The sequence below is a fragment of the Eubalaena glacialis genome, chromosome 7, assembly GCF_028564815.1.
Source record: "Eubalaena glacialis isolate mEubGla1 chromosome 7, mEubGla1.1.hap2.+ XY, whole genome shotgun sequence".
Classification (NCBI taxonomy): Eukaryota; Metazoa; Chordata; class Mammalia; order Artiodactyla; family Balaenidae; genus Eubalaena; species Eubalaena glacialis.
Window position 1 is genome coordinate 62,892,006 of NC_083722.1, and position 24,461 is coordinate 62,916,466.

Sequence of the window (24,461 nt, forward strand, 5' to 3'; positions counted from 1 at the left end):
AGGCATTATCCATGGTCCCAGAGACACTGGTCCAAGAGCCCTCTGTCCAGGGAATTTAGAGTCATTCTCACACCCATGTTCACCACCTGGAATGCTTTAGATGGTTTATATTTAAAGCAGGATCCTAAAACAAGCCAAACCCTTGATGGCTTAGAAGTAAAGGCTTTGAGACACCATATTGCATATTTGCCTTCTTCTCCTAGACATTTGTTCTCCCTGAGTCTCTGTAAGTCCTGTCTCTGAAGCCACAGAGGTTTCACTCCCTGCCTGCTTCCCTTCTCTTCAAGGAAAGGAAGCATCGCAGGAAATGTTTTCCCATCACTTTCTGCAGCACTTGAGGTCCCAAATGCAGACTCTTTTCCTGCATTGCATTCCTGAACATCCTTTGGTGGTTTTGTTGTTAACTTACTCTCCCACGTCTACAATTTAAATAGTCTTTCTAGAGATTTCATTGTGGTGAGGAAAAATTCCAACACCGTGTTGCTAGCCATTAAAACCAAAAACATGCGGCTGTCAAATGAATTCATGTATCCTACATTTCAAGTGCATCTTCTCCCAGGAAGTCTGAGTATAGTAGGAATTATTTATTGAACACTTACGTTCTTCTCTAGCAAATCTGTTGATCTCAGCCCAGTGGCTTTCTGGTTTTCATGACTGTGTTTGCAGGGGTGTCAGTATGGAATTTTGTGTCGTGCTGTACTAGGCAGCGTAGAGAAAGAGGAAAAACAAAAGAGGAAAAAAGTTCCCCGCATTCAGGAAGGGGCAGAGATGGCCGGTAGGATGTAGATATATTATCCTCCTCTATGTGGGCTGAGCACCATTGCACTGCAGTGGGGGCATGTCATCCTGAGGGGCCAGATGACACAGGTGAGGGGCCTGATGAAGTGAGCACTGGACGAGACTCAATGGAAGAAAATCGATGCAATAACTGAAAAAATGGAGTTTAGAAGGAATGAGAGGCACTACTTCTTTATTTGTTTTTAGTCTGGAAATGTGAGCAAGGCCTAACTGTCTGGCCAGTTTAATTGTAACAAATCATACATTTGTTGGATGCCGTCATTTTCATGAAAACTCAGACACTATCAAGGCCCTAAAGAAACTCACCTGCATGTGAGTCTTCAGTTCAGGGTTTCCATGCTTTCCTTTTATCTAATGAAAACGTCTGCCCATTGTCTGTTTTCTGTCACTTATATCTATTAGTTCCCTTAAGATTGCATTCAAATTAGCCTTTGTGAATAGAAGACTTTGAGGAAACTTTAGGTCTAAGGTTGGCAGTGGTGTGCATTTTTGTATTGTATGCTTTAGTCCTCTGGATGGGATTGCTTTGCTCTCAAATCCCTTTGTCCGCTGAATTCTCTAGTTGGGTTGTTAGCTGTCCCCGGGGACAAGCACCATCTCTTTCCTTTCTCTAGTATCCTATCCGAAAGGCCACACAAGTGTAGGTGCTCTCCAGGTAAGCTTGGACTCTCTCTCTGAATGGACTGCCCATTATCACAGATACACAGAGCTCAGTCAGACCAAAGCCCTCTTGAGACCCTCCCATCCAGAAGCATGTCATGGTTTTGCCCTATTAGTGGCTGTTGGGCGTTTTCCCTTAACCTTGCCACATTGGTTAATAGGTCTCTGGGTGGTTAGATGCCTTGGCTTTTTGGGGTTGGAGGAAGCAGAAAAAATAGTACAGTGACAACAAGTCCTGCTGCGTGTCAGGCACTGTTCTCAACACTGAGTTAATACAGAGGTAAACTAACCAGGCACAAATCTCCCATCGTTGTGTAGCTTATGTAATAGTGGGGGGAGAATGATTTTTACTACTTGGTTCAAATATTGAGCCTTGTTAAAGAGTGACTTATCTGAGTGTCTAAGATCTGGGGATTTCAGTGATCGAAGTAGCCAATAGCCAGCTGCCCTAACACTAAAGAGACAAGGTAAGTAGGCGTGTTGTCTTGCCCACTATAGGTTAGCAACAAATAGTGCAGTTGATATGAGGATAAAATGTAATAATCTATGGAAAACACTCATTCCAAAATCACCCATGTGGAAGTAAATACTAAAAGCATTTATTGGTGTAGTTGTTGGATCTTGTAGAAAGAGCTTGCTATCAATATATTAACAGACAATTGTAGCCCAGAGTCACCCAACAGAACTAAAACTCCCTTTGTTCCCAAATCTCCTGAAATTCCCCCTGCTATACTTGGGATGGCAGCAGACATCCGTTTCTGGTAAATCTCTCTCTCCTGCCTCTCTCCCTCCCTTTTGGATGTAGAACTCGCCTCCTGTGGTCATAGACCCTTAAGACCCACACTTGGGCTTTTTATTTTGGGGGAACATCCTTCGATTCCTTTGCTCCCCTTGAAAATCTTTCCATTCTTCTGCTGTTGTAGGGGGGTGGAAGGAGGCAGAGCTGAAGTCCTGGGTGGGTAATTTAAACTTCTATGTTGATTCACTTTGATTAGATGTAGTGATGATGTTAGCTAGTAATAATTCTGAAAAGGCAACCTTAAGGCGTGACATATTCACAGGCTGTGGCACCAAGTAATACCCCTTGACGTAAGGGAAAACAAAGACATCGTGGCCGTGAAAACCTCTTATTTTTCCCAGTTTATATATGGATAGAACACGAATCTTATCGCCATTTCAAAAACTGACAGAATAACAATTTATCGATTTGTCTTTGCTTTTACTCATTTTATCTAAATGTCTCTTCCTTTCTTCTTTTCTGCAAGAAGGATTTTAATGACACACACATTTAGCTCACCCTGTGGCACCTATAACTGCATCACATTTGTTAAGTTTCATTGCTTTTGACATGACAGATTCTTCTTTCACTTCTTGTAGGAATAAAGGACAAAAAAGAGTTCACATCAGATACGCTGAATAAAATTAGTATTTCTCCCCACCCTTTTTTTGAAGTGCCTTTTCTCTTCATGATGAATTTTTATGGTTTTGAATTCTTTAAGCCAGAGTTGAAAATATGCATTTGTGATAAATCCTTGTTCCATTACAAGGTGTCTCCAGTATACATAACTGAACATAAATAATGGATTATATTCTTGGCATCCAGATCCTCCGAAAGAGGACATCTTAAAATATTGCATTGAACTGAATTGAACTGAGTTGAGAATACAGAATTTCTGACATCTGTGAGATTAATAATGCTCAAGCAAAAGTATCATTTCAATTGATCATCCCCCCTCCCTTCCCTGAAATAGTGTTGTTTGTCCCAGGAAATCATGGTACAGTGATACCGAGGGAAATATTTAGGATAAGTGTGTAACTTGGTGAGATTCCTGGAATATCTAACTATTTAGAAACATTTTTGTTTGAACAAAGTTATATGGTATCATCAGCAACAAGATCCCAGCAGTGTTGTTTACGTTCCCGGAAAATTTGTTTTAGTTACTCTTGGAATAAAAAAGCAACTTCCCAAGTCGGAGATTCTGGCTCTTTGCTTAAACATTAGGGAGACACTCATTTCTAAATGTTACATGTGTTCTGGCACCAGTAAATTCAAATTCATTGTTCCACATTAAAAAAAGAAAAGAAAAGTATAATGCTTTCTGAAAACCCTGGGCACACTTTATCTGGGAATCTTGCAGGCATGTGATTTTCTGTATGGCTTCTGGAAAGACAGGTACCATGAGTTCTAGAAGTGAAGGAGGAAACTGGGCAGATAACTAGCAGATACCTTGAGGTCATTCTGATGACTATGGCTTATGGGCTTTCAGGAGTTTCAAAGAAAAAGACGAAGCACAATGTCTAGAAACCCACATGTGTCCATAAAATATTAGGGATAAAATCGGGAAAGAGACACACATACCATTATCAGACAAACTGTTCATGAAGTTTCTGGGCAGTATTTGCTGGCTCATGCGACAGGAAGGGCAATAGTGGTCTAGGGAAAAACAATGTGTGGGTGTCTCTTGCAATATCCCGGGAACTAATTGCACAGATTAGATAAGCCTCGTCTATATTTCTAATAGAGCCCCAAGTCACTAGAGGAACACGGAGTTTTAAAAAGAGCTCTGATCCCCAGTTAAAATGACAATGTTTTGACCCAGCTCTGCCGCTGTTTGTGGATCTTCTCCAAGTCACTGGATTTAATATCAGCTAGACTAGCTGATTTCAAGGTTCTTTGCAGGGCAGTGGTTCTCTGGGTATTTTTTTTTTTTTTAAGTTTGCACATGGCTGGAGGTTGGTGATGCTACCCTGTGTATGGATAAATCATACCTAGACTCTTAACAGATTGAGGTAGGAAACATAAGGTGGTGATTAGCCTGCATGGCTTATGAAAGTTGAGTCTATTTTAAAATCCTGGGACTGGTCCCAGGGGTCACCCAGTCAAACCCAGACAAGCCTCAGTGCTTTCTCAGTCTCGGATTGTTTTCTAACATGGCAGCGGGGCCACTGGCCCTGTTCTCTGTGGCATTAATTGTGCTGATCAGCTGCTCCATTACCTGCAGCTCTCTCATTCAAATGATTGACGGCTGATGTTTGTATTGCACTAAGATGCGCCCAGAGTTGTCTTGTGCAGTTAGAAGTGGTTTCTGTTACCTTTTGTGGATGAGGACACATTGGCCAAACATGCACTGATTCTAGCAGAGGTGCAGCAGAAAATTCTCTGCACATCACTGCATCCTAACCTTTTATTCTTGCAGTGTCCACATTGGATGGTTAAATAGCAGAGCTTATCTTGCCAAAGATGGGATTGCTAAGATGATGAGGAGGAGGAGGAGGATGGTCCCATTTATTGGGTACCTATTTGAATCAGTACAAACCAAGGCAGGTTACATCCACCACACTTGTCTTTCTGTGTATGTGTTATCAATACACCAGAAGCAGTTTTGTAAAGTAGGCCAGTTCCTCTCTTGTACTATCATTTTCTGCCTTTGATCTGTTTGTATGTATATTGATTTGTCTATTTTTCATTTATATCATATTCAAGAAGAAAAAAGTATTTTAGGTTCTTTTATTGTGACAAAATATATATAATATAATATTTATAATTTTAGCCGTTCCGAAGTGTACAATTAAGTGGCATGAAACTGTGTAACCATCACATCTGTACCCACAACTTTTTTTTTTTTTAAATCAGTGACCCTTACTCTTTTATTTATTTATTTATTTATTTATTTATTTATTTATTTATTTTTGGCTGTGTTGGGTCTTCGTTTCTGTGCAAGGGCTTTCTCTAGTTGCGGCAAGTGGGGGCCACTCTTCGTCGCGGTGCGCAGGCCTCTCACTATCGCGGCCTCTCTTGTTGCGGAGCGCGGGCTCCAGATGCGCAGACTCAGTAGTTGTGGCTCACGGGCCTAGTTGCTCCGCGGCATGTGGGATCTTCCCAGACCAGGGCTCGAACCCATGTCCCCTGCATTGGCAGGCAGATTCTCAACCACTGCGCCACCAGGGAAGCCCTACCCACAACTTTTTAATCATCCCCAACAAAAACCAATTAAACAACAACTCCTTTCTTCCTTACCTCCGACTCCTGGTAGCCTCCCTTCTACTTTCTGTCTCTATAAATTTGCCTGTTCTAGGTACTTCATATAAGCAGAATCATACCATCTTTGTTCTTCTCTGTCTGACTTATTTTACTAAGAATAGTATTTTTAAAGTCCATACATGTTGTAACATGTATCAGAATTCCATTCCTTTTTAAGGCTGAATAATATTCCATTGTATGTATATACCACATTTTGTTTATTCATTCATCTGCTGATGGATACCTTTTGGCCATTGTGAATAATGCTGCCATGAACATTGGTGTACAAATATCTGTTCTAGTCCCTGCTTTCCATTTTCTTGGATGTATATTTTGGAGTTGAATTACTGGGTCATATGGTAGTTCTATGTTTAGAAAGGTAGGTTCTTATTTTTTTTTTCCTAGTGCTAACTTTTGAAGCAACACCAAGTAAGGCCAATTCCTTGTTCTCTGAATATGTTTTAAAATAGCATTAGAAAATAGCTATTTTGTCCTCCCTAAGTCTTCTCTTGTCTAAACTAAAAATTGCAAATTATGCAACTATTTTTTAGAACCCAAATGTAAGATCTTTTGTCCATCCCTGCTACATTTCACTTTATTACTTTCATCAATTAGTTCACTCTATGGGGATATCCAAATATTTATTATGGGACCCAGTACATTATTTACTTCTCCCAAGTTTATGTCAGTCTTTGAAATACACTGAGAAAACATTTAAGATTTATAAAAGCAGAAGTCATCTTTATTTTCCAGTTCATGGATAATCAAGAAAAGGATGATGAAGATAAAATTGTTTAACCCATCTTTAAAATTTTTCATGTGGATCCATTAGAAGTATTTAACTTTTATCTTATTTTATTTTTTTGAAAAAAAAGAGGATTTTTTTAAGATTGTGTTAGAGCATCCTTGCAGGTGGTAGAGATTCCGTAAACAGTTGTTATAAAAGTGAAGAATTGAAACATTGGCCTTTTTCCTTCAGATGTTTTTACCGAGATCAGACCTCTCTTATTTTTAAAGACACTTGTGATTATTGTGGGGCTGTTCTTATGTCCAAAGCTTTGACATCAGTTTTTTCCATTACTGAAGTCTGCTAAATGTTGATGTAGGTTATGTTTGTGTCCAATTTGCTATAATAATAAGGAAGAAAAAGTGATATTCTACATATGAGTTACTGTATGTTTATAAACTGCCTAGCTATCAAAGTTGAAATAAGAATATTCATGTAAAATACTTCTACCTTTAAACCCCTAGTATGAAAATTCCTTTTCTTAAATATCCTCCTAGGTTCTTCCTCCAGAACAGTTGTCTGATCACTTTGGCATTTGCATGGTGGTTCAAGAATTTTACAGAATGCCTGTGCATTGAGTTGACCAAAAAGAGTTTAATGAAAGGGTAGAACTCCTGGTTGGGTATTTCTTATACATGTATTGAAGGAGACATTTTTCTTTGGAAAGTAAACTTATGTGAAATTCTCTTATTGATGTTTTTCTGTTACCTGGGGAAATTTTCAAGCTTGCTGAAGGTATTAGTCCGTATGTTCTATTCATGCCATGATGCCATGGTTGCTCTCATTTCTGAAAGGATTACATTCTAATTACTTCTCTTTTCTTTCTTTCTTTCTTTCCTTCTTTCTTTCTTTCTTTCTTTCCTTCTTTCTTCCTTCCTTCCTTCCTTCCTTCCTTTCTTTCTGGCTGCATTTTGGGTCTTTGTTGCTGCGTGCAGGCTTTCTCTAGTTGTGTCAAGCTGGGGCTACTCTTCATTGCAGTGCGCAGGCTTCTCATTCCAGTGGCCTCTCTTGTTGCAGAGCCACTAGGGAAGCCCTCCAATTACTTTTCGTCTCTCTTTTTTTGTTTGTTTTTTAAGTTAAACTTAATCTTACACGTTCAAACTAACTCTTTTAACTTTAACAGAATAACTGTTTTGAGACTAGGGTGTGTCTTTGGTTGATCAGGGGTTGCAGCATTTAAATACCTTATGCAGCAAATTGACAGATCACTAATATCACAGTTTGCTAGTGGCTTACATTTGCAGAACTGTGACTAGCTAAAAAAAGAAGAAACAGTGCATAAGGGAAAAACATTTCAATTTTTCAAATAAGTAAATCTCGATTGTGTTGTCTCATCATAAAGTACCTATACTGATTGAGGATAAGATTAGTCATCCTCTGCTAATTTTGAGTAGAAGGATTGTGACAAAAGTGACTAATAAAGTGGCCCTCCCAACTTGCTAATCGAATTTAATGTCCCATTTTAGATATCCTCTGAGAACTAAATCACTGCTGGAATTTGAATCAAACCCCAAGCTTTCTTTCTCCACATGACAGCCCAGTGATTCATATATGTGACACACACACACGCGTGTGCGCACACAATTAGGACATGCCTGTTTTGTTGGTGATGATGAAAGACAGAATATTTGGTCTTTCGCACGGTGCTTCTCTCCTCTCGCCCTCTCTTTCTCATCCCCGCAAACCCAGTTGCTACTATATGCAACTCTAAAGTCAGCCAAAAAAATGAGAAACAACATAATCTAAAATGGTCATTATTTTACTCATTTTCCTCACTGTAAATAGCTGACAACACCGTTGATCAATTGCCTATAGCTTACTTATTGCCTGCCTTTCCTCAATATCACCCCCTAGACTGTGGTTAAAATATTATTTCCACTGAAAGAACTGCAGTGACTTTTATTTTGTGCATTTGTATAGAGTCTCCCTTTTTCTCCCTCCCCACCTCCAACCATAACAATTGACACTTGGCCAGGATATCTATTAACCAAATGTTGGATAAAACATATTTGTTAGACATGGTTTTGCTTCTTTGTGAAAAATGGGAGAAATTGGGACAAATGAAGATTAAATAGCAGTGGAAGAGTCGGGTTAGTTTGGGGAACAGAAAGCTGGACTAGGGTTGATTTCCTGGCACTGCTTTCTTAGCAAAGAGAACAGTTTTAATCAGTTACAAAAATATTTGTGATCCATATGTTCCTCCCTGCTCGTTCCCATATGCCCATATTCTCTTTTATCTTGGTGGATGATGACTTTATGATTCAGGGATGCAAGAATAATACCTCGCTGGCTTTAGAGCACAGTGCTATTTCCAAACGTGTCCTGGTAATTACGCACGCACATATATCCAGGCTGTTCACGCTTTGAGATGGTTACGTGAATATCAGTTTGTTCTTTCTTCGTGGAAAGAATTATATCTTGCATCCACCTACTGGGGCTGGAATAAGGCATCTAAGGCTTAGATTTGAAAACTGCATGGCCATTTCACCTGCTGGATTAACCACCACTGTACAAATAGGAGCATCAGAGAAAAGAGACAGGAAGGCTGCGGTGATCGTTGATAACTTCATTTTCTTTGGGAAAAGGAAAACAGAATCCAAAAAGCATTTGGTAAATCCATCCATCACGGGTGCCTATTCTAAGACATGTTAGATATTGAGCTGGTTACTTAAATAGATCCTAATTTTAAGGCATGTTGACTTCTATTTAGTATCAAGTGTTCATTATGTGAAACTGATAAAAATTGAGAAATTAAAATTACTGTTGATGAGCAATGCATTTGGTCCCTAAATTCATGTTTCCTTCGCAACAGTTATATAATTTTTAATGACAAAAGAAACTTTTTACAGCCAAAGTATCCATTTTAATAAGACATAAATAAAGCTAGAAATTATTGACTGTATAAGCAATTGAATTTTCAACAGTTGTTTTCCTCTTACACAGCAAATGGTGTCGTAACCCAATAGGTTGTTAATAAAGCTGCAGTAAAATCCGATAAGGAGCCAGCTGTGCTCTTGTCAACTTGGGAGGGGGCAGCGAGGGGGAGGCAGAGAGAGTTTCTAAACTTCAGAGTAAATAACTGAGATGCATTTAGTGTTTTCAAAGTCGGGTATATGGTGGAACACGTGCGCAGGCTGTTGGATTTAGCAGATGTGCGCCAGGGTAGAGTTGCAGCAGAGGGAGAGAGATACAGCTTGGTTTTGGCAAACGTTATTAGGAATCCGTCTCTCTGTTTGCATTCAAGCTGTATTTGCCGCTGCTCCTGCAGGAGTTGTGAGAAAAAGAAAGTGCACGTTACAGCAGGGATTGCTTTCAACAGGCTCAAAGTTTGCAAATCTGTTGAATCCCTCTGACAGTGTTGCTTTGCTGTCAAACAGAATGCCCAGCTGACGGTGGCAGTCCTGATGGGGAGGGGCCGGTAGGTGGCGGGTAAATGATGCTCACACAGCGAAGAGAATATTCGGAATTCTTCTTCTCAAACTGTCAGTGGAGAGGAAAGAGCTCTCTCAACAATACCACTGTGAAAGTTTTCTTTTTTCTTTCTTTGTTTTTTTTACTTTTATAGCTAATGCCTCATTAAGTCAAAAATCTTTCAGTATGCCTTCTTAGGATAACTTTCAGAAGAAAAGAGTCACAGGAACAGCACTCAAGTAGATTATATTGATCTATAATTAAGACAAAAGCTTTGGTTAAAAAAGGAGGCAAGACTTTTGCTCATAGGTGATCTGGATTGTCATTGAGGCAAACACACAAGCTTGTTTTTTTTTTTTTTTTTTAATATAAAGTGCGAGATTTCACTAAAAAAGGTTAAAATTGAAGTGAGTAATCTTCGGTGCATAATGCAATTGTTAATTTTAGCTCGTTGCGTGGGTGCCGCTCTGACTTGAACAGCCGGCTGTAGCCTTCATTAGAGAAGAAGCAGGCAGCTCGGGACAGGTGGAGTGGATCAAGCCGTGAACGTGATTTGCTGAAGGCCGGTCATAGTGTTAGAAACCCAGTCTTGTTTATTTCGTCCCTCACCCTTACCATGGTTATTGCAGTTATTGTGACTATTGACTTTTCGTCTTTTTTCAGGTGGATGATGTGTCAGGCTGTGTAAGGGAATCGCATGGAGATGGGCGTTTTGAACTGTTAATGGGGACATGGGACTCCCGCTGTCTCTGATCCCTCGTGTGGATTTTCCCGGCGTAGAAGGACAGAAGCCGCTCGTAAGTCGCCAAGACCGACAGCAGAAATTCTGCGCAAAAGGTAAAGGGCTGTCATCAGATGGCTGTCATCTCATCTGTATATTTTTCTCATTCTATAAATATGCCTGTTTGCATAAAACAGTTCATGAAAGGCAACCAAAACAGACAGGATCTGTATCAGGGATTCAACTGCCTTAGTGTTTGTAAAATTAGAGTTCAATTTGTTTTTGTTTTTTTTTTAAAGCTGGCCACAATCTGTTTATTATTGAAACCCTCTGGAAAAAAAGTTAGGGCAACAGAAGTCCCATCTCCTCCCCCCACTCAGTACATTGAGAAACAAACTATTTGCTACTGGGAAACAGAACTTTTTGTTTGGTTAACTACACACATCCCCGGTGTCACTGAAATACGAGAGATCTGTCAGATACACTGAATGGATATCCTAAAACCTCCCCAAACCTAAGAGCCTTGCTCACCAGGCCCTCACAGACTCCAAGTACCATCCTTGAGGAAAACTACCTTTTCCATTCCCACAATCCTTTGCCAAGTGAGCTTGTCCTGTCATGGTAGGTCTTAGCAAATTTGCAACAGAAATTACTGCGTTTTAGATTTTTCTCGTGCTTCCTATGTCAGTTGGAAATAAAGTTACTGAACTAGTAAATGATAAACACTCCCAGAGAAACATATCAAGACACTGATTTGTCCAGTAATAGTTACCATTGTAATGACTAGGAACAGGGCAGTCATTACTTGGGAATTTTTGTGAAAAAACTGACTTTCTAAGCTACAAGGTCTTTCTCTATTTTTCTTTCTCCTTCCTTCCTCTCTTTTCTTCTTTCTTTTCCTCCTTCCTTCTTTTCTCTCCTTCTTTCTTGTTTTTCTTAAAAAAAAAATTGAGGAGGAAGTAAATGATAAATTATTCAGGAGCCCCCTTTGACAGCACATCAGAAGGGGAAGTGTCAGGGCTTTATGGAAGAAGGGAGAAAAAAATACTAATAACAGTCTTACACTTTGAAAAGCCATTTGCAGTGTCTGTGTAGCCGTCTCTTGTGAGCCTGGAGCATCGGAGTTCAGTTGTGATAGCTTCCTTCTGCAGAATCTCTGCAGCATCAGCCACCAACAGGGCTTGGGGAGGGCTTCTGCTTCTAATAATGTCACTGTCACTTTGAAGCCTGAAACTATTGTTCCTGAAAGGTTTATTGCCAAATTTAGATCCTATATGTATACTAAATTATTACCTCTTACATTGACTTCTGCCCCTTGTAGAGTGTACTGAATCCCTTATACCCAGGAAGGTATGTCTGTGGTTGAAATTTGCAAATGATTTATGAGTCATCTTAGAGATGCTGCAGAACCCAGTACCACCTCCCGACTCAGAAGTGGAGGAAGAATTGGGGAGATACTCTCTTCTTCTTTTGCTTCTACTTTGTAGAGGAGCATAGGGACTGGGAGACGTGTGGGACTTTCATGTCTCATTTTAAGATGTATTGATCCACCTTGACGGCAAGGTGTATTCACAAGAGCATGTGTATGTGTTTGGAGGGGCGTGGACAGGGCAACTGAATCTGCCTCTTGTGTTTGTCTTGGGTACTTGATTTGATCTTGTTTTATTCTCCTTTTGTATAAAATTGTCAGGGAGGCTGGAGTTGCTTATTTGAATTTGAGTACAAAGGGAGAAATCAAATATCTCAAGAATAATGGTCAAGACTTCACCCTGTGCTGACATTACTTTCTGATGTCTTAACCTTGTAGGGTGTCAAATCTTGTTATTTTAATTTGCATCTGGGAGAATGTCTGAGCCAGGAGACCTGAGTCAGACCATAGTGGAGGAAGGCGGGCCTGAGCAGGAGACGGCCACTCCAGAGAATGGCGTGGTTAAATCCGAAAGTCTGGACGAGGAGGAGAAACTGGAATTGCAGGTGAGCCTGGAGAAATCCCATTTCTCATACCACTGTGTGCATCCCTTTCTTTCATTTTGAAGATACTCTGAAGGTTTGGGGTTTTTTTGCTTGTAAAGAGTTTGACTAGTAAAATAAATAGGAAATCCATAAAACGAATCTTCTCCTTTCCCAATTATTAGTCGTCTTCTTTTTTTTTTTTTTTTTTTTTCCTGACCGAACAGTGCATTCTGGTCAAAATGCCCTTTGAAATGAAAAAAAAAAAAAAAAAAAATCCAAAGAACATATTTAATGGCTGAATTTGCCCACAGCTTCTCCGTATTAATTTCCAGATCACCTCAAGGAGTTTGTGGAGGACTTCTCCTGAGGCAGCTTTACACTAGCTGAGTTATAAAAATGGGTTTGTAGTCCGCGGAATATAGCTCATGACAGACTAAGAAAAATCAAAGACATGAGCTCTGTTGACCTTCCTGGGCAGGCTAAGCTTCGCTTCTTATTAGCAGAAAAGCCTAGAATTCCCAGCCAGAGAGAGAGAGAGAGAGAGAAAGAATGCTCTAGAAGGGGTAGGGGGAAGTTTGGGAGTGATTGACGGTACTGAAAAAGTGATATGATTAAATACTCATGATTTATGAGAGAAGGAGATTTGGTAGAAGGAAAACAAACTGTACTTGCAAATAACCTGTATCGATTTTCTTTAAACCAAACTACAAAAGTGTTAACTCTTTTTATATAAAAAGGGAGCAGAGGCTAATAACAGCATAATGGCCAAAAGCCTTCAAGGCCGGCTTTTCCCCTCCCCAGGAGCTGCTGTAAGGAGGGAATGAGAAAAGCTAAATGGTCAAAAGTTTGGCAGAGCAAGAGCTGGGGGAGTCCTCCCCGACGGTTATAATACCTTGTTGCTGTTGTTATTGATTTTTCAACTCTGGTGACATCTTTTTCTCTCCTTCTCCCCCCTCCCCTCACCTGGTTGTTGGTGGACTGTTTTTTTGTTTGTTTGTTTGTTTTATTTTGTTTCTAACATACAGAGGCAACTGGCGGCTCAGAACCAAGAGAGAAGAAAATCCAAGGTAGGGTTCTGGAATTCTACATTGACCTGATATCATGGTTGCATGTGGATTAACATCAGGGTTAGAGGATTTGCCAGCGATTCACATGGCTGTATGTGGATCTTGGCTGCACCGGTGCTGCCTGCATTTAATGGGGTCGTGTTGATGCCTCTTTCTTTCCCGCTCTATGTGCTTTTTTTTTTTTTTTTTGATGTGGACCATTTTTAAAGTCTTTATTGAATTCTGTTTTATGTTTTGGTTTTTTGGCCACAAGGTATGTGGGATCTTAGCTCCCTGACCAGGGAACGAACCTGCACCCCCTACATTGGAAGGCGAAGTCTTAACCACTGGACTGCCAGGGAAGTCCCTCTATAGGCTTTTTAATTAGAGCATTTAGGGTTCACATAGCTGCAGTGTATATATTTGATCCTGGCAGACTTGACAGTGCTTTACAAACAAATAGCTGCTTGTTTTCTTTTCGTTTTAAATCAAGTTTGGGGGAAATGTTTTAGCCTGTCTAATTAGTTTCTGCCTTGAAGTAAACAGGTTCTGGTGATTAGGACACAATCTTCAACTTTTAAAACATCTTCTCAGTCAAATCACTTCCAAACCCAGTTTTAGTAGAAATTAATTTGTGTTGTCTTTTTCTCCTTGTACTTTCATGAAAAGGCAGCAATTCATTCTTTGTATGTTTCCAGTGTGATGGGCACAGTTTGCTAGGCATGTTCGTTAAATTCATCCTTCCACATTCTCCTCCACCTGCATCTCCATCAGCACAGCGGTCCGATGCTTTAAGCCAGTGTAGACACTGCATCCCCATCAACACAGGGGTGTGATGCTTGGAGCCATTGTAGACAGCACTGAGCAGTGGATTTGAAGCTTGCTTTTAAAACTCTGTTTTGGGAGTGTCCAGAGAAGGTGGAGATGATTCGACAGCCTGAGGATATTTTCTGGGGTTTTTTTCTTTATTTTCCTTTCCTTCTCGTTTCTTTTCCCTTCCCAGTCAGGAGCAGGGAAAGGTAAACTGACTCGCAGCCTTGCTGTCTGTGAAGAATCCTCAGCCAGACCAGGAGGGGAAAGTCTTCAGGACCAGGTATACCCCCTGTCATTATGGATCATTGCATGAACGGGATCTACCTTTGTGTGCATGAGTATTAATTTGGCATTAAATAGTGTTTTGGGGGAGCAAAAAACAGTTCAAGAAGGAAAAAGTCTTCTGGCTTCATCCTCTGTTTCTGAGACATTCTATATTAGTTGAACAGTTTGTCACAAAGTATTACGTTTGTTTTTTTCCAGACCCTCTGAAAACTGCAAATGGAAAGGAATTCAAAAGAATTTAGATTAAAACTTAAAATGTAAGCACAGTCGTGCTGATATTCCTCAAAGGCTCTCTCTTGATAAAACTGAACCAAATATAGTCCCAAGTATCCCATCTCCTTCCTTATTGGAGACTCTTACCTCCCCAAAATGCACTTGCCTATAAAAACACAAATCTTGGCTCTTATGAAACTTCAGAAATAGTGAATAAGGTGCATTGAGCTTTGGAGACATACTTTTATGGCCTTTGGTGGAGATTTCTCACTACTGGAAGAATTGTCCAGAAATAAATCTGAGATGATGGTGAATTTGAGTTAATATTATTAATACATTGCTGCATATCCTTACACCTATTTTTGCTCCTTATAGCAAGACTATTAAGCTCTAAAAATTCAAATTCCAACAAAACCCTTCTGTGACAAAATGGGAAACTTGACATCATATTTATTTTTGTTTGCCTTTCAGGCATCATATTCATTTTTATAAACATGGTCTTGCTGCTAAAAAATTTTCCTTATTTTATCAGAGGCTGAGAGCAGTCAAGACAAGTAAAATGATTTATCTGAGCCCAGAGGAGGAAAAATTGATTAAGATAACATTATTTTTGTTGGGCCTTGTTTTGCTTTGCTCTTTTTACTTTAATTAAAATAGTCTAAATTCTCCTCATGGGTACAGAGAGCATTGAGAGCACTTTCTTTAAAAGGACCAAAAATAAATTCCTTATAGATTTTGTCCTGAGTATTTTTTTTCCCTAGCCTCATTTCCTTAATATGCCACCCATGTCGTAAGGCATGGGCAGGCTAGCTTTCAGTAGCCATCCCTATGTTTCATACACAGGCTTTATTTTACTTGGGCTCTGAGAAACATGTGGCTTTTGTTCAGCATTTTATTTGTGCTTCTTCTTTTAAGGGAGATTGAAAAGGGGGAATAATGTGAATATCACAGCTTATATTATTCAACATTGATTGATGGCTTGTGATGTAATGCACACAATATATGTTAACTCTGCAGAATGACAGACTCTGGGCGAAGTAATGCCCCAGTGGTCCCCCCACTTCTAATGCCAGGCAGAGGAGGACAGCCTTTATAGATTTCATCTGCTTTTTATCCTATTTGACAAGTACCAGGAGGAAATTTTTTAAGAGATCATCTGTATCATTGTGCCCATCCTGGACCTAAGTCTAGGTTCTCCATACAATTGGTGCAGAGAAATAAGAGGCAAACGGTGCTTTGTTCCTGCTGGTTCCAAGCTGAGTAACTAAGACTAGCTTTGTAGAAATTAGAGCTTGCAAGCCTCTCTTTGGACTGGCTGAGGTGTGGTGGAAGCAGGGGGCTGATAGACACACAAATAAGCAAGTGGCCGTGCTACTTCTTTTAGAAAATAAAGAAGCAGACCTTTGAGCTTGAATGCAATGCCTTCGTTAGGTACTACCGGCACTTAAACAAAATGTGGGAACTGAATCCCTGAGAACACTGGCCGAAGTATACAGTATACGGATTGTATTGCTTCCCCCATGTTTGTGTATTCACAGTATTTGGAAAACTGCCTTCATTTTCCTGCGTGGGAAAAACTCTTGCTACCTGTATTACTTGATCTCAGACCCATAGCTGATGATTCAGCCTGCCCTTAAGTTAAAGGAGTTTTGCTTTTCTAATGTTATACTATTTACCTATCAGTGTATTACTGCACCTTGAATCATTCTTTTCCTGTTGTTGGATCTAAACTTATCCTGTACCGATGTATTTATTAATACTTGTATTTTATTATTGAGCATATCAATAAAAATATTAAAAAAGAACAGATTGTTTTTTACCAACTCTATAGCACTTTTGTGTGTTCTTTCAACACCAGAATGTGTAGAAAAAGACAGGTATTTTTCTGAGTATGGTATTTGTCAACACACGGCATGAGTTTGTACATTGTTTTGGTAAATGATGTCCTTTAGCCTGTGCTCTTACATTTATATTTCCAAGCCTCTTTGATTTTAGATTCAAACTTACCGAGGCTGGATAGTTCAATCGGTTTTGAAGAAGCAATGAGACCCACTGCCATGGCCTGGTACCATCACTTTCCTCCCCTGATCCACTGTCGAATCGATTCTTCCCCACTCAGAGCCAGAAATGTTCCAGCTGTTTCCTTAGCAAGTGGAAGCAAACCGTAACCCCGAAGTCTGCCTGAATCTTTGCAGACTGAGACATTTCTGTCCCAAGTCCTGTGATAAAAGACCTTACAATCAAATTACACTCAGTTATACATAATTTGTATATGTCCATCCCGAGGATAAACATGTGGATATCAGGAAACCCGGCTAAGATAAATATTTACCATGAGAATGTGTTTTATTTCATCCTCTGTATCATGCATCTTTCCAAACATGGTGACTTTTTATTCCAGCCTGGAATACACAATGGAGCCCCTCCCAAAAAAGAAACTTGGCTTTGGAGGACTTTTGTTTTCTGCTTGTTAGATTAGCTAGATTTACCAAGAACCATTAAGAATCCCAGATTGACCATAATTTGAGGATGTAGAGGCATAGTTTAGTCACATGTAGAGGAGCATTAGTTTAGTTATCAGTGAGAAACACTATTAGTCATTGGGAATATTTTTTTTCCTACATCATAAATGTTAATGTCGCTAGTAGAAGAAAGCTTTCCCATCAAATCATCTCTTACATAAGAGCCAGTGGGCTTAATGTTGGCTCATTTGTCATAGTTTTAATCATAGTGTAGTTTTTTCATAAAACTGAAAAACATAATTTGGCTCATTCTTCTTCAAAACAGTGAACATACTATCAACCAAATGGCTGATATATGAGTTAATACAAAATGATCTGTTTTCAGTGAAAAATCAATAAATATAAAAGTGGATCCAGTCCCAATACTGTAAATGGTCAACCAAGTTCAAGAGAATCTTACATCTTGGAAAGGATTAACTGATGCTAGAATTAAAATAATATTAAATATTTAAATATAACTGATGGAAAATATAGTCCTATTTTCTACCTTTTCTAAAAGGCAGTGCTTATTGTAACCATATATTATGATGATTTATTAATAGCCTTTGTAAACAATGTATGATAATAACCCATACCTAGGATTCCTGAAATTCTATATCTTGAGTTTTCATAGTGATAGAAATCATTATTGATATGGTTCTGAAACAGATTTTTAATTGTAAATTGGCTGTCATGGCCTTTATTTATGTCTGTTTTTTCCGTAATTATGATTCATAGTATCTGTCTGTCTGTGTTTGTGCCAGTTTTTCTTTACAAGGAATTATAGAAAAGAACTGCAGAAGCCTCTTTTTTTTTTTTTTTTTTTTTTGAGACATGACAGGAGCTGTGATGCAAGCTTATTGATAAAGAAAATTTTTCCTAGGTGTTTAAAAATAAACCTGTAGAGAAAATAACTGTTGTTATCTACGGGAATTTAACTTGCTTATGGTTAATATTCATGAGGCAAAGTTTTAGTACTATATACTTCTCATGACCTTCCATTGACTTCTGAACTTTAATTCACTTTAAAGGGCAATTATTTTTCTGACAGGTTTAATTTTTTACCATTTAAGAAAAAAAAAATCTGCACCTGGCTTTCATTTTCCTGTTCTTAATAATCTCTGTGCAAAATGGAAACCAGACAGAGATTCTTAAATCTGGCCCTAAATTATTATATTTTTTCCCCAACAGGAATCAATTCATTTACAGCTTTCCAGTTTTCCCAGCCTGCAAGAGGATGATAAATCTAGGAAAGATGACTCTGAAAGAGAAAAAGAAAAGGATAAAAACAAAGATAAAACCTGTGAAAAACCCAAGATCAGAATGTTATCAAAAGGTGAATGTGAAAATGTTTCCTTAACTTAATTTGGACGCATAAATAGTCACAGAATACATTCTAGATTTTACACACATATCACCTCCCACCAAATTCTGCATATAATTTTATATGTGTACGTATGTGTGTCTGTAAAAGGTGATGTGACCTTGATTTTTTTTTTCTGTTCATGGTGTCATTTTTGTGTATCTAGAAAGGTTATTTTTAGGATCACATATTTCTTTGGATATTCATTTGGATATCCTATTTTCAATGAGAAGTTTGTATAAGGGAGTGAATATAAATATGTTCTTAATTCAGGTTTATTAGTCCAGTTAACTCGAATTGATGAACAGTAATAGTACCCAGTTTTATATCTTAACTTTCACGTTTATCTTAAAAGACAGATAGTGGATTAGCAATTCTCAGTCGGTAAGTGGTAAGTGTTGTTATCCCCAAAGCACGGATATATATGCCAATGTCAATGAAACACATATTAACATTTTATCTGACACAGATGCATTTGGTCTCTGCAACCCATATACTGCTCCATAATGTCTCATTTAAAATACACACACTTCTACTTCAATAAAAATTCTTCCCCAAAAGTTATTCCTTCTAAAACCCCAAATCTACAATCCGGGCTTTTCAAATTGTTGCCTTACATATAATTATACAAAACTAAACCCAAAAAAAGAGAGAGAGAGAAAAACAAAACTAAGTTGAAATGAAGAATACCATGAATAAATAGCTTGGCAGTAGACTTTTTTTTTTAAATAACTGAGAGAGCATAGGGCATCTTATCAGCTGAGAAATGACAACTACTTCTCATATTATGCTCTATAACCACATACCTGCTTATAATGATTATCTCTGCTGCTGAATATCTAAAACCAAGGTGTATCCAAGAGTAAAGAAGTACAGCTTCCTAAGATGGCTTTAGAAATTAAGCTTTAGCCAGCATCAAAAGACTTGAAAGACTTGGAAATATTTAGTGCCCTCCTATACTTTGTATTGATTAATATTTAGACAGTCTTATAACAGAACTTTCAGTTTTTGCCTTCTCTGTTTTAAGAGAAAGAGAGTTCCATGGTATCTCAAACTCTTGAGAGCTCTCTCTGTGGGTTGGGAGTACCCCTCACTGTCACGGGGAGGTCGTGCCCTTGCTGATTGACAGCACAGAATGAACACCTGACACTTGGCTCCACCCACCCACCCAGACTGTGCCCACTTCCTCTCCTATGACAGTTTCCACACTGGGAATTTACTGGGTGTTCTCAATCCCCGAATCTAATTTTCATCCTGATGTAATATTACCAGGTTGCTAGTTTTGTAACATGTATCTTTCACACCAATAGCTTCACCTAAAGTTTACCTGAGCAAAAGGGATCGGGAAAGGTTGGGAAAACCTCTTCCACCCCACCTCCCCATCGGCCTTTCTGACAACTCCATCCTGCTATTTGTTTCAGATTGCAGCCAAGAATATACGGATTCTACAGGCATAGACTTACACGAGTTTCTGATTAACACATTAAAGAATAATTCCAGGTAAATTATTAAGTAAACCTCTCATTTCTAGAAGAGTCAAGTAGAATATTACAATCGAACTCATTAATCCAAACACTTCTAAGAAGAGAGTTGTAAAAGGCAGGCTTCTTCTCTGATGTCTTAAACTGTCTCTTGTATTTTCTTTTTTCTGCAAATAGTTTGCATGTTTACTGTTTATAAATAGTCTTAATTCCTGGGTACTTATCCAATGAATAAATTACAGTTTACAAGTTCTGCTTTTCTGGTCACAAAGAGATACTGATTAAGGGGAAAAAATAGAGAATGAGAATCAATGTCAAATAAACCAAATATGCTTCAGTACAGCTATAGAACCAAATACTTAGGCTTAGCTTTGGTCCAGTTTCCTATCAATTTAAAATATAAAATTTACTTGATGTGTTTTATGGGCCTAATACCTTGCATGCCTTAATTAATATTAAAAACTACAGGAGTTTCAATATTACAAAATACTTAACAAATGAGATGAGAAATAATCTTAAACAGAACGGAATTACAGGTATTTGGACAGCATATTCCAGAGAAGAGTTAGGTACTGATTTGTAGCCACATAGATTTCAACAATCTTTTCCATACATATAAATGAAATTGTTAAGTCTTTGGGAATGGAAAGTACATAAAGCCTTTTCATTTTAACATTTATTTTGCAGAGACAGGATGATACTCTTGAAAATGGAGCAGGAAATAATTGATTTCATTGGTGACAACAAGTATGTTAAATTGCAATGCCGGTTAATTAATCTGATGTGTCTTAGTTTGGTATTTGGGTTTAATTATTCATTCTGGAAAGATTTAGGGATAGATAAAACATTATTTAATGTGTTTGCTGACTCATTAAATAGAGATGCTATTGGAGTTAGGAGCTATGTGCTGATGGGAATTGTTGCTTGGATCCTGTGTGCTCCTGCTTGTTAAATTCCTGACAAAATGGCTATAAACAGGGGGCCACTGATTAGCATAGAGTAACAGTAACAAGAAGCGACCCTTTTCATTTGTATTATAGTTCTTTAATGGGCGCCAGCTGGCTGTAGTCAGTTATGCCTGGAAATAATTGTACTGCTTTCAGTGTCAACCATGTAATGACATATCTCCAGATAGGCATCTGCAGTCCCGTATTATGTCATGTCATTTGTCCTGTGCCTGGCTCTGTTGATAAGGTATCCTGGACCAAAACAGAACACTTTCCAGTGGACATTAAGTTCTCTGTGGTCTGAGAAATATGCAACTATAAAACAAAAACACTTATTGTAACTTAATCAATACATCTGTAAGTGGAAAATGTGTCTGGAAATGAGGACATCAAGTGATGCCAGAAATGAAATAAGCTTAATGGTTTGGATGGAAAAGAAATGGTTTTGTGTGTGTACCTCTAAAATGTACTACAGGCCAGAAACGAATATGCTGATTCTGCTGTTTCTTGTATTCCTTTCCAGTAATCATTATAAAAAGTTTCCTCAGATGTCGTCCTATCAGAGGATGCTTGTCCATCGAGTGGCAGCTTACTTTGGGTTGGATCACAACGTGGATCAAACAGGGAAATCTGTCATCATCAACAAAACCAGCAACACAAGAATGTAAGCCCCACCACTGTATTTATTTAGCATTTGCTTCTTCTCTTGTGGATTCATTTATAAGAGCACAGTATAAAATTCAAAGTACATGGCATTTAAAATGTGCAGTGTTATTTATCTCTTGCTCTTAGCAGCAGTAGTGGCATTTATCTGTAGAAGATTATCTGAGGACCAGGAAAGTTGATAAAATTTAGGCCATACCGTGTATTTATTGCCTGATCTTTTACATAACTCGTGAAACACAATTTTCTTCCTTCCATCAGTAATCCCTGTGATTACATACAAAGCATGGAACGTGTTATGTCAAATATACCTCCAATGAAAAATAACAGACATTTTAAAACAACAATGACATACATAGGATAATTGTCCTTTTCTTTGTTTTTCTGGTTTATAGGCATCGATCTTACTGTGGTTTTTAGAATAACAAAAAATTCCAAACCTGGAGACAAAAGTCCTGCCTCTGAGACCCAGTTCTTTTACTTACTAGCTGTGTGGCTTGTAACAAGTCATTTAAAATCTGCCCTCTCAGTTTTTTCACCGGTAAAATGAGAGTTTTTGAGCTGACTAATATCTAAGTTCTAGATCTAAAAGGAGGTTGCTTGTTTGGTTTTGCTCCTTTCAGTAATTGTTTGCTTCTATCTTAATGACTTTTCATGGTGCCACTGAGTCACCAAAAAGCATAAGATGAGTAGTCATTTGCTTTGGTAATTTGGAACTGTCCCTCTTGAACTCATGTCTCCTTTAAGTACAGCACAAACCACTTTCATAGCAAAAATACACATTAAACTGAAAAACTGTCCCTATATAAAGCATTCTCTTAAGACATTTGTGTATTATAATTTCTTTTTTCACAGTGTTTGGTAAATTGTGTAAACTGCATCGTTTTTAGGAATGCCGTGTTAGTGAAGAGGGAAGTTTTGTATCAAGCACAGCAGCGTGGTTAAAACATTATTTTCTACTCACCGGAGGTTGGGGCTTGTTGGGGTGGAGGTGAGGCTCTTTCTCTGCTCAAGACTCAGTCTGTGTTCAGCAGAATGAGTGTGAAAGTCATAGTGGAGAGAACTCAAACTAGGAGATCTGGGACTGAGGTTGGCTGTTATCTCAGGAACACTGAACACTTCACTTCTCTGGGCTTCAAATTACTTATTTATCTGCAGGAGAGTTTGAAATGGATAATGTTTAAAGGCCCTTGGAGCTTCAGAATTCTTGGGTCCTATGGTTGCATTCTACTGTGCTGGCAAAATACATCTTAAAATGTATTAGCTTTCCACTTTATCTGATTGTTGGCACATGGACCTCCTATTGTGAACAGTAGTAGGAATGAAAGATCACTGTCCTTTAACCCTTTACATCTTCCCTCTCCATCAGATACTCCTAGTTGTTGCTGTTGTTTATCAGTCTCCATTCTGGTTTTTCTTATGACGTTCTGATACTAATGCAGGGACACACTGATTGCAAAATAGGCAAGCAAGTGACTCTTTCCTTCTAATTTCACCTCTTTCTCTGTAAGGCCATAACAGACATGGAAAAAGCCCATAGGTCAAGTAGATTGCTACAGTTTCAACTAGTAGAGATAGTGCATTTATGTTTAATTCACTGTGATTTTGCAGTCGCATAGTCATAAATATTAATACACATGTTTTAGACCTGTTTCCTTGTGTAACAGTTTTTGAGAAAATAAACCAGTGTATAAAGGCTCTCAGTAAACTCTGAGTGATGACTCCGAACTTGCTCGGTTCGATGTAGTAGTCACTACTTATGTATGACTATTTACATTTTAAATTAAGTTCGTTACATTTAAATAAAATTTGAGCGTTAAGATTCAGTTCCTCAGTCAGGCTAGCCACATTTCAAGTGCACCTATTAGAGCATATAGAGAACATTCCCATTTCTTCAGAAAGTTCTATTGGTCAGCTCTTCTCGAAATCCTTATGATTCTTGCAAGTTTCCATATACCACTAAAGGACATAATTTGTCCCTTAAGCCTTTTATTTTCTGCCAATGAGCATCATATTATCACAATATCAGACTTCTTCACTTCCAAAAGAGCACTAGATTTTCTTTTTCTTTTTTTTTTTTTTTTTAAATGGCCAGTTTCCAATAGACCCCATGTGTTCATGCCTCCAGGAAGAGCGGAAGGAGAGTTTATGCAGGGTGCACCTTTAGGTATTGCTGCTACAACAAAATGCCCAGGCTGCTAGGCATTTTGCCCGGTTCCTGCTCTTGATCCTTACCCCTCTGTGAGTCCTAAACAAAAAGAAATGACCGTATGTTATGGACAATCAAGGTATTTTCTGAAGAGTTGAGCTTAATAATCTTTCATCCACAGTTGTCAAGGCCTACTGTCCTATTCCAGATGCCTTTCTGACCGTCCTCGATTTGAGTGGCTCTTGCCGGGGGTTGAGATGGGGATGGGGGAGGTTAATATCTTTTAGGACAAGAGAAAAGGATGAATTAAATGTCCTTTTACAAATGTCCTTAACAAGTCCCATTCCCAGGACCTGAATAACTTGGGGCAGTTTCAGCAAAGGAGAAATAAATAGTGTTCTGTGGGAAATGATAACATTTGATGTTTGAAGTCTGTTGCCATGTTCTCATGGAGTTGAACTTTGAAAGGGAACACCTCTTCAAGTTCTAGGTGTCTTGCATTTCTTTGACTCTGAAAATTTCAAGAGTTGTGCCATCAGCGCAATTGGCATGTGATGGTCGTGGGGACCGTATTGATTTAGATATATTATTAGATGAAAATGTTTCCATTTCTATAAAGGAGGGAGGCTGAGATGGAAATTCCTCAGAT

General features: G+C 38.6%; 1 protein-coding gene across 2 annotated transcripts in view; it reads left to right on the top strand.

Moving 5' to 3' along the window:
- Nucleotides 1-24,461, top strand: part of ARPP21 (cAMP regulated phosphoprotein 21) — a 154,829-nt gene that overhangs the window by 33,003 nt on the left and 97,365 nt on the right. Inside the window, exons 2-9 of one of the 2 annotated variants that reach the window (XM_061195242.1) lie at nucleotides 10,341-10,514; nucleotides 12,206-12,372; nucleotides 13,377-13,418; nucleotides 14,401-14,490; nucleotides 18,401-18,545; nucleotides 19,994-20,072; nucleotides 20,741-20,800; nucleotides 21,524-21,664. In XM_061195242.1, coding sequence (XP_061051225.1) covers nucleotides 12,244-12,372; nucleotides 13,377-13,418; nucleotides 14,401-14,490; nucleotides 18,401-18,545; nucleotides 19,994-20,072; nucleotides 20,741-20,800; nucleotides 21,524-21,664 — 686 coding nt within the window. In that variant the 5' untranslated portion in view covers nucleotides 10,341-10,514; nucleotides 12,206-12,243. Of the gene's footprint in view, nucleotides 1-10,340; nucleotides 10,515-12,205; nucleotides 12,373-13,376; nucleotides 13,419-14,400; nucleotides 14,491-14,693; nucleotides 14,762-18,400; nucleotides 18,546-19,993; nucleotides 20,073-20,740; nucleotides 20,801-21,523; nucleotides 21,665-24,461 lie in introns of those variants that run through there. The other variant, XM_061195243.1, reaches the window with a different exon arrangement.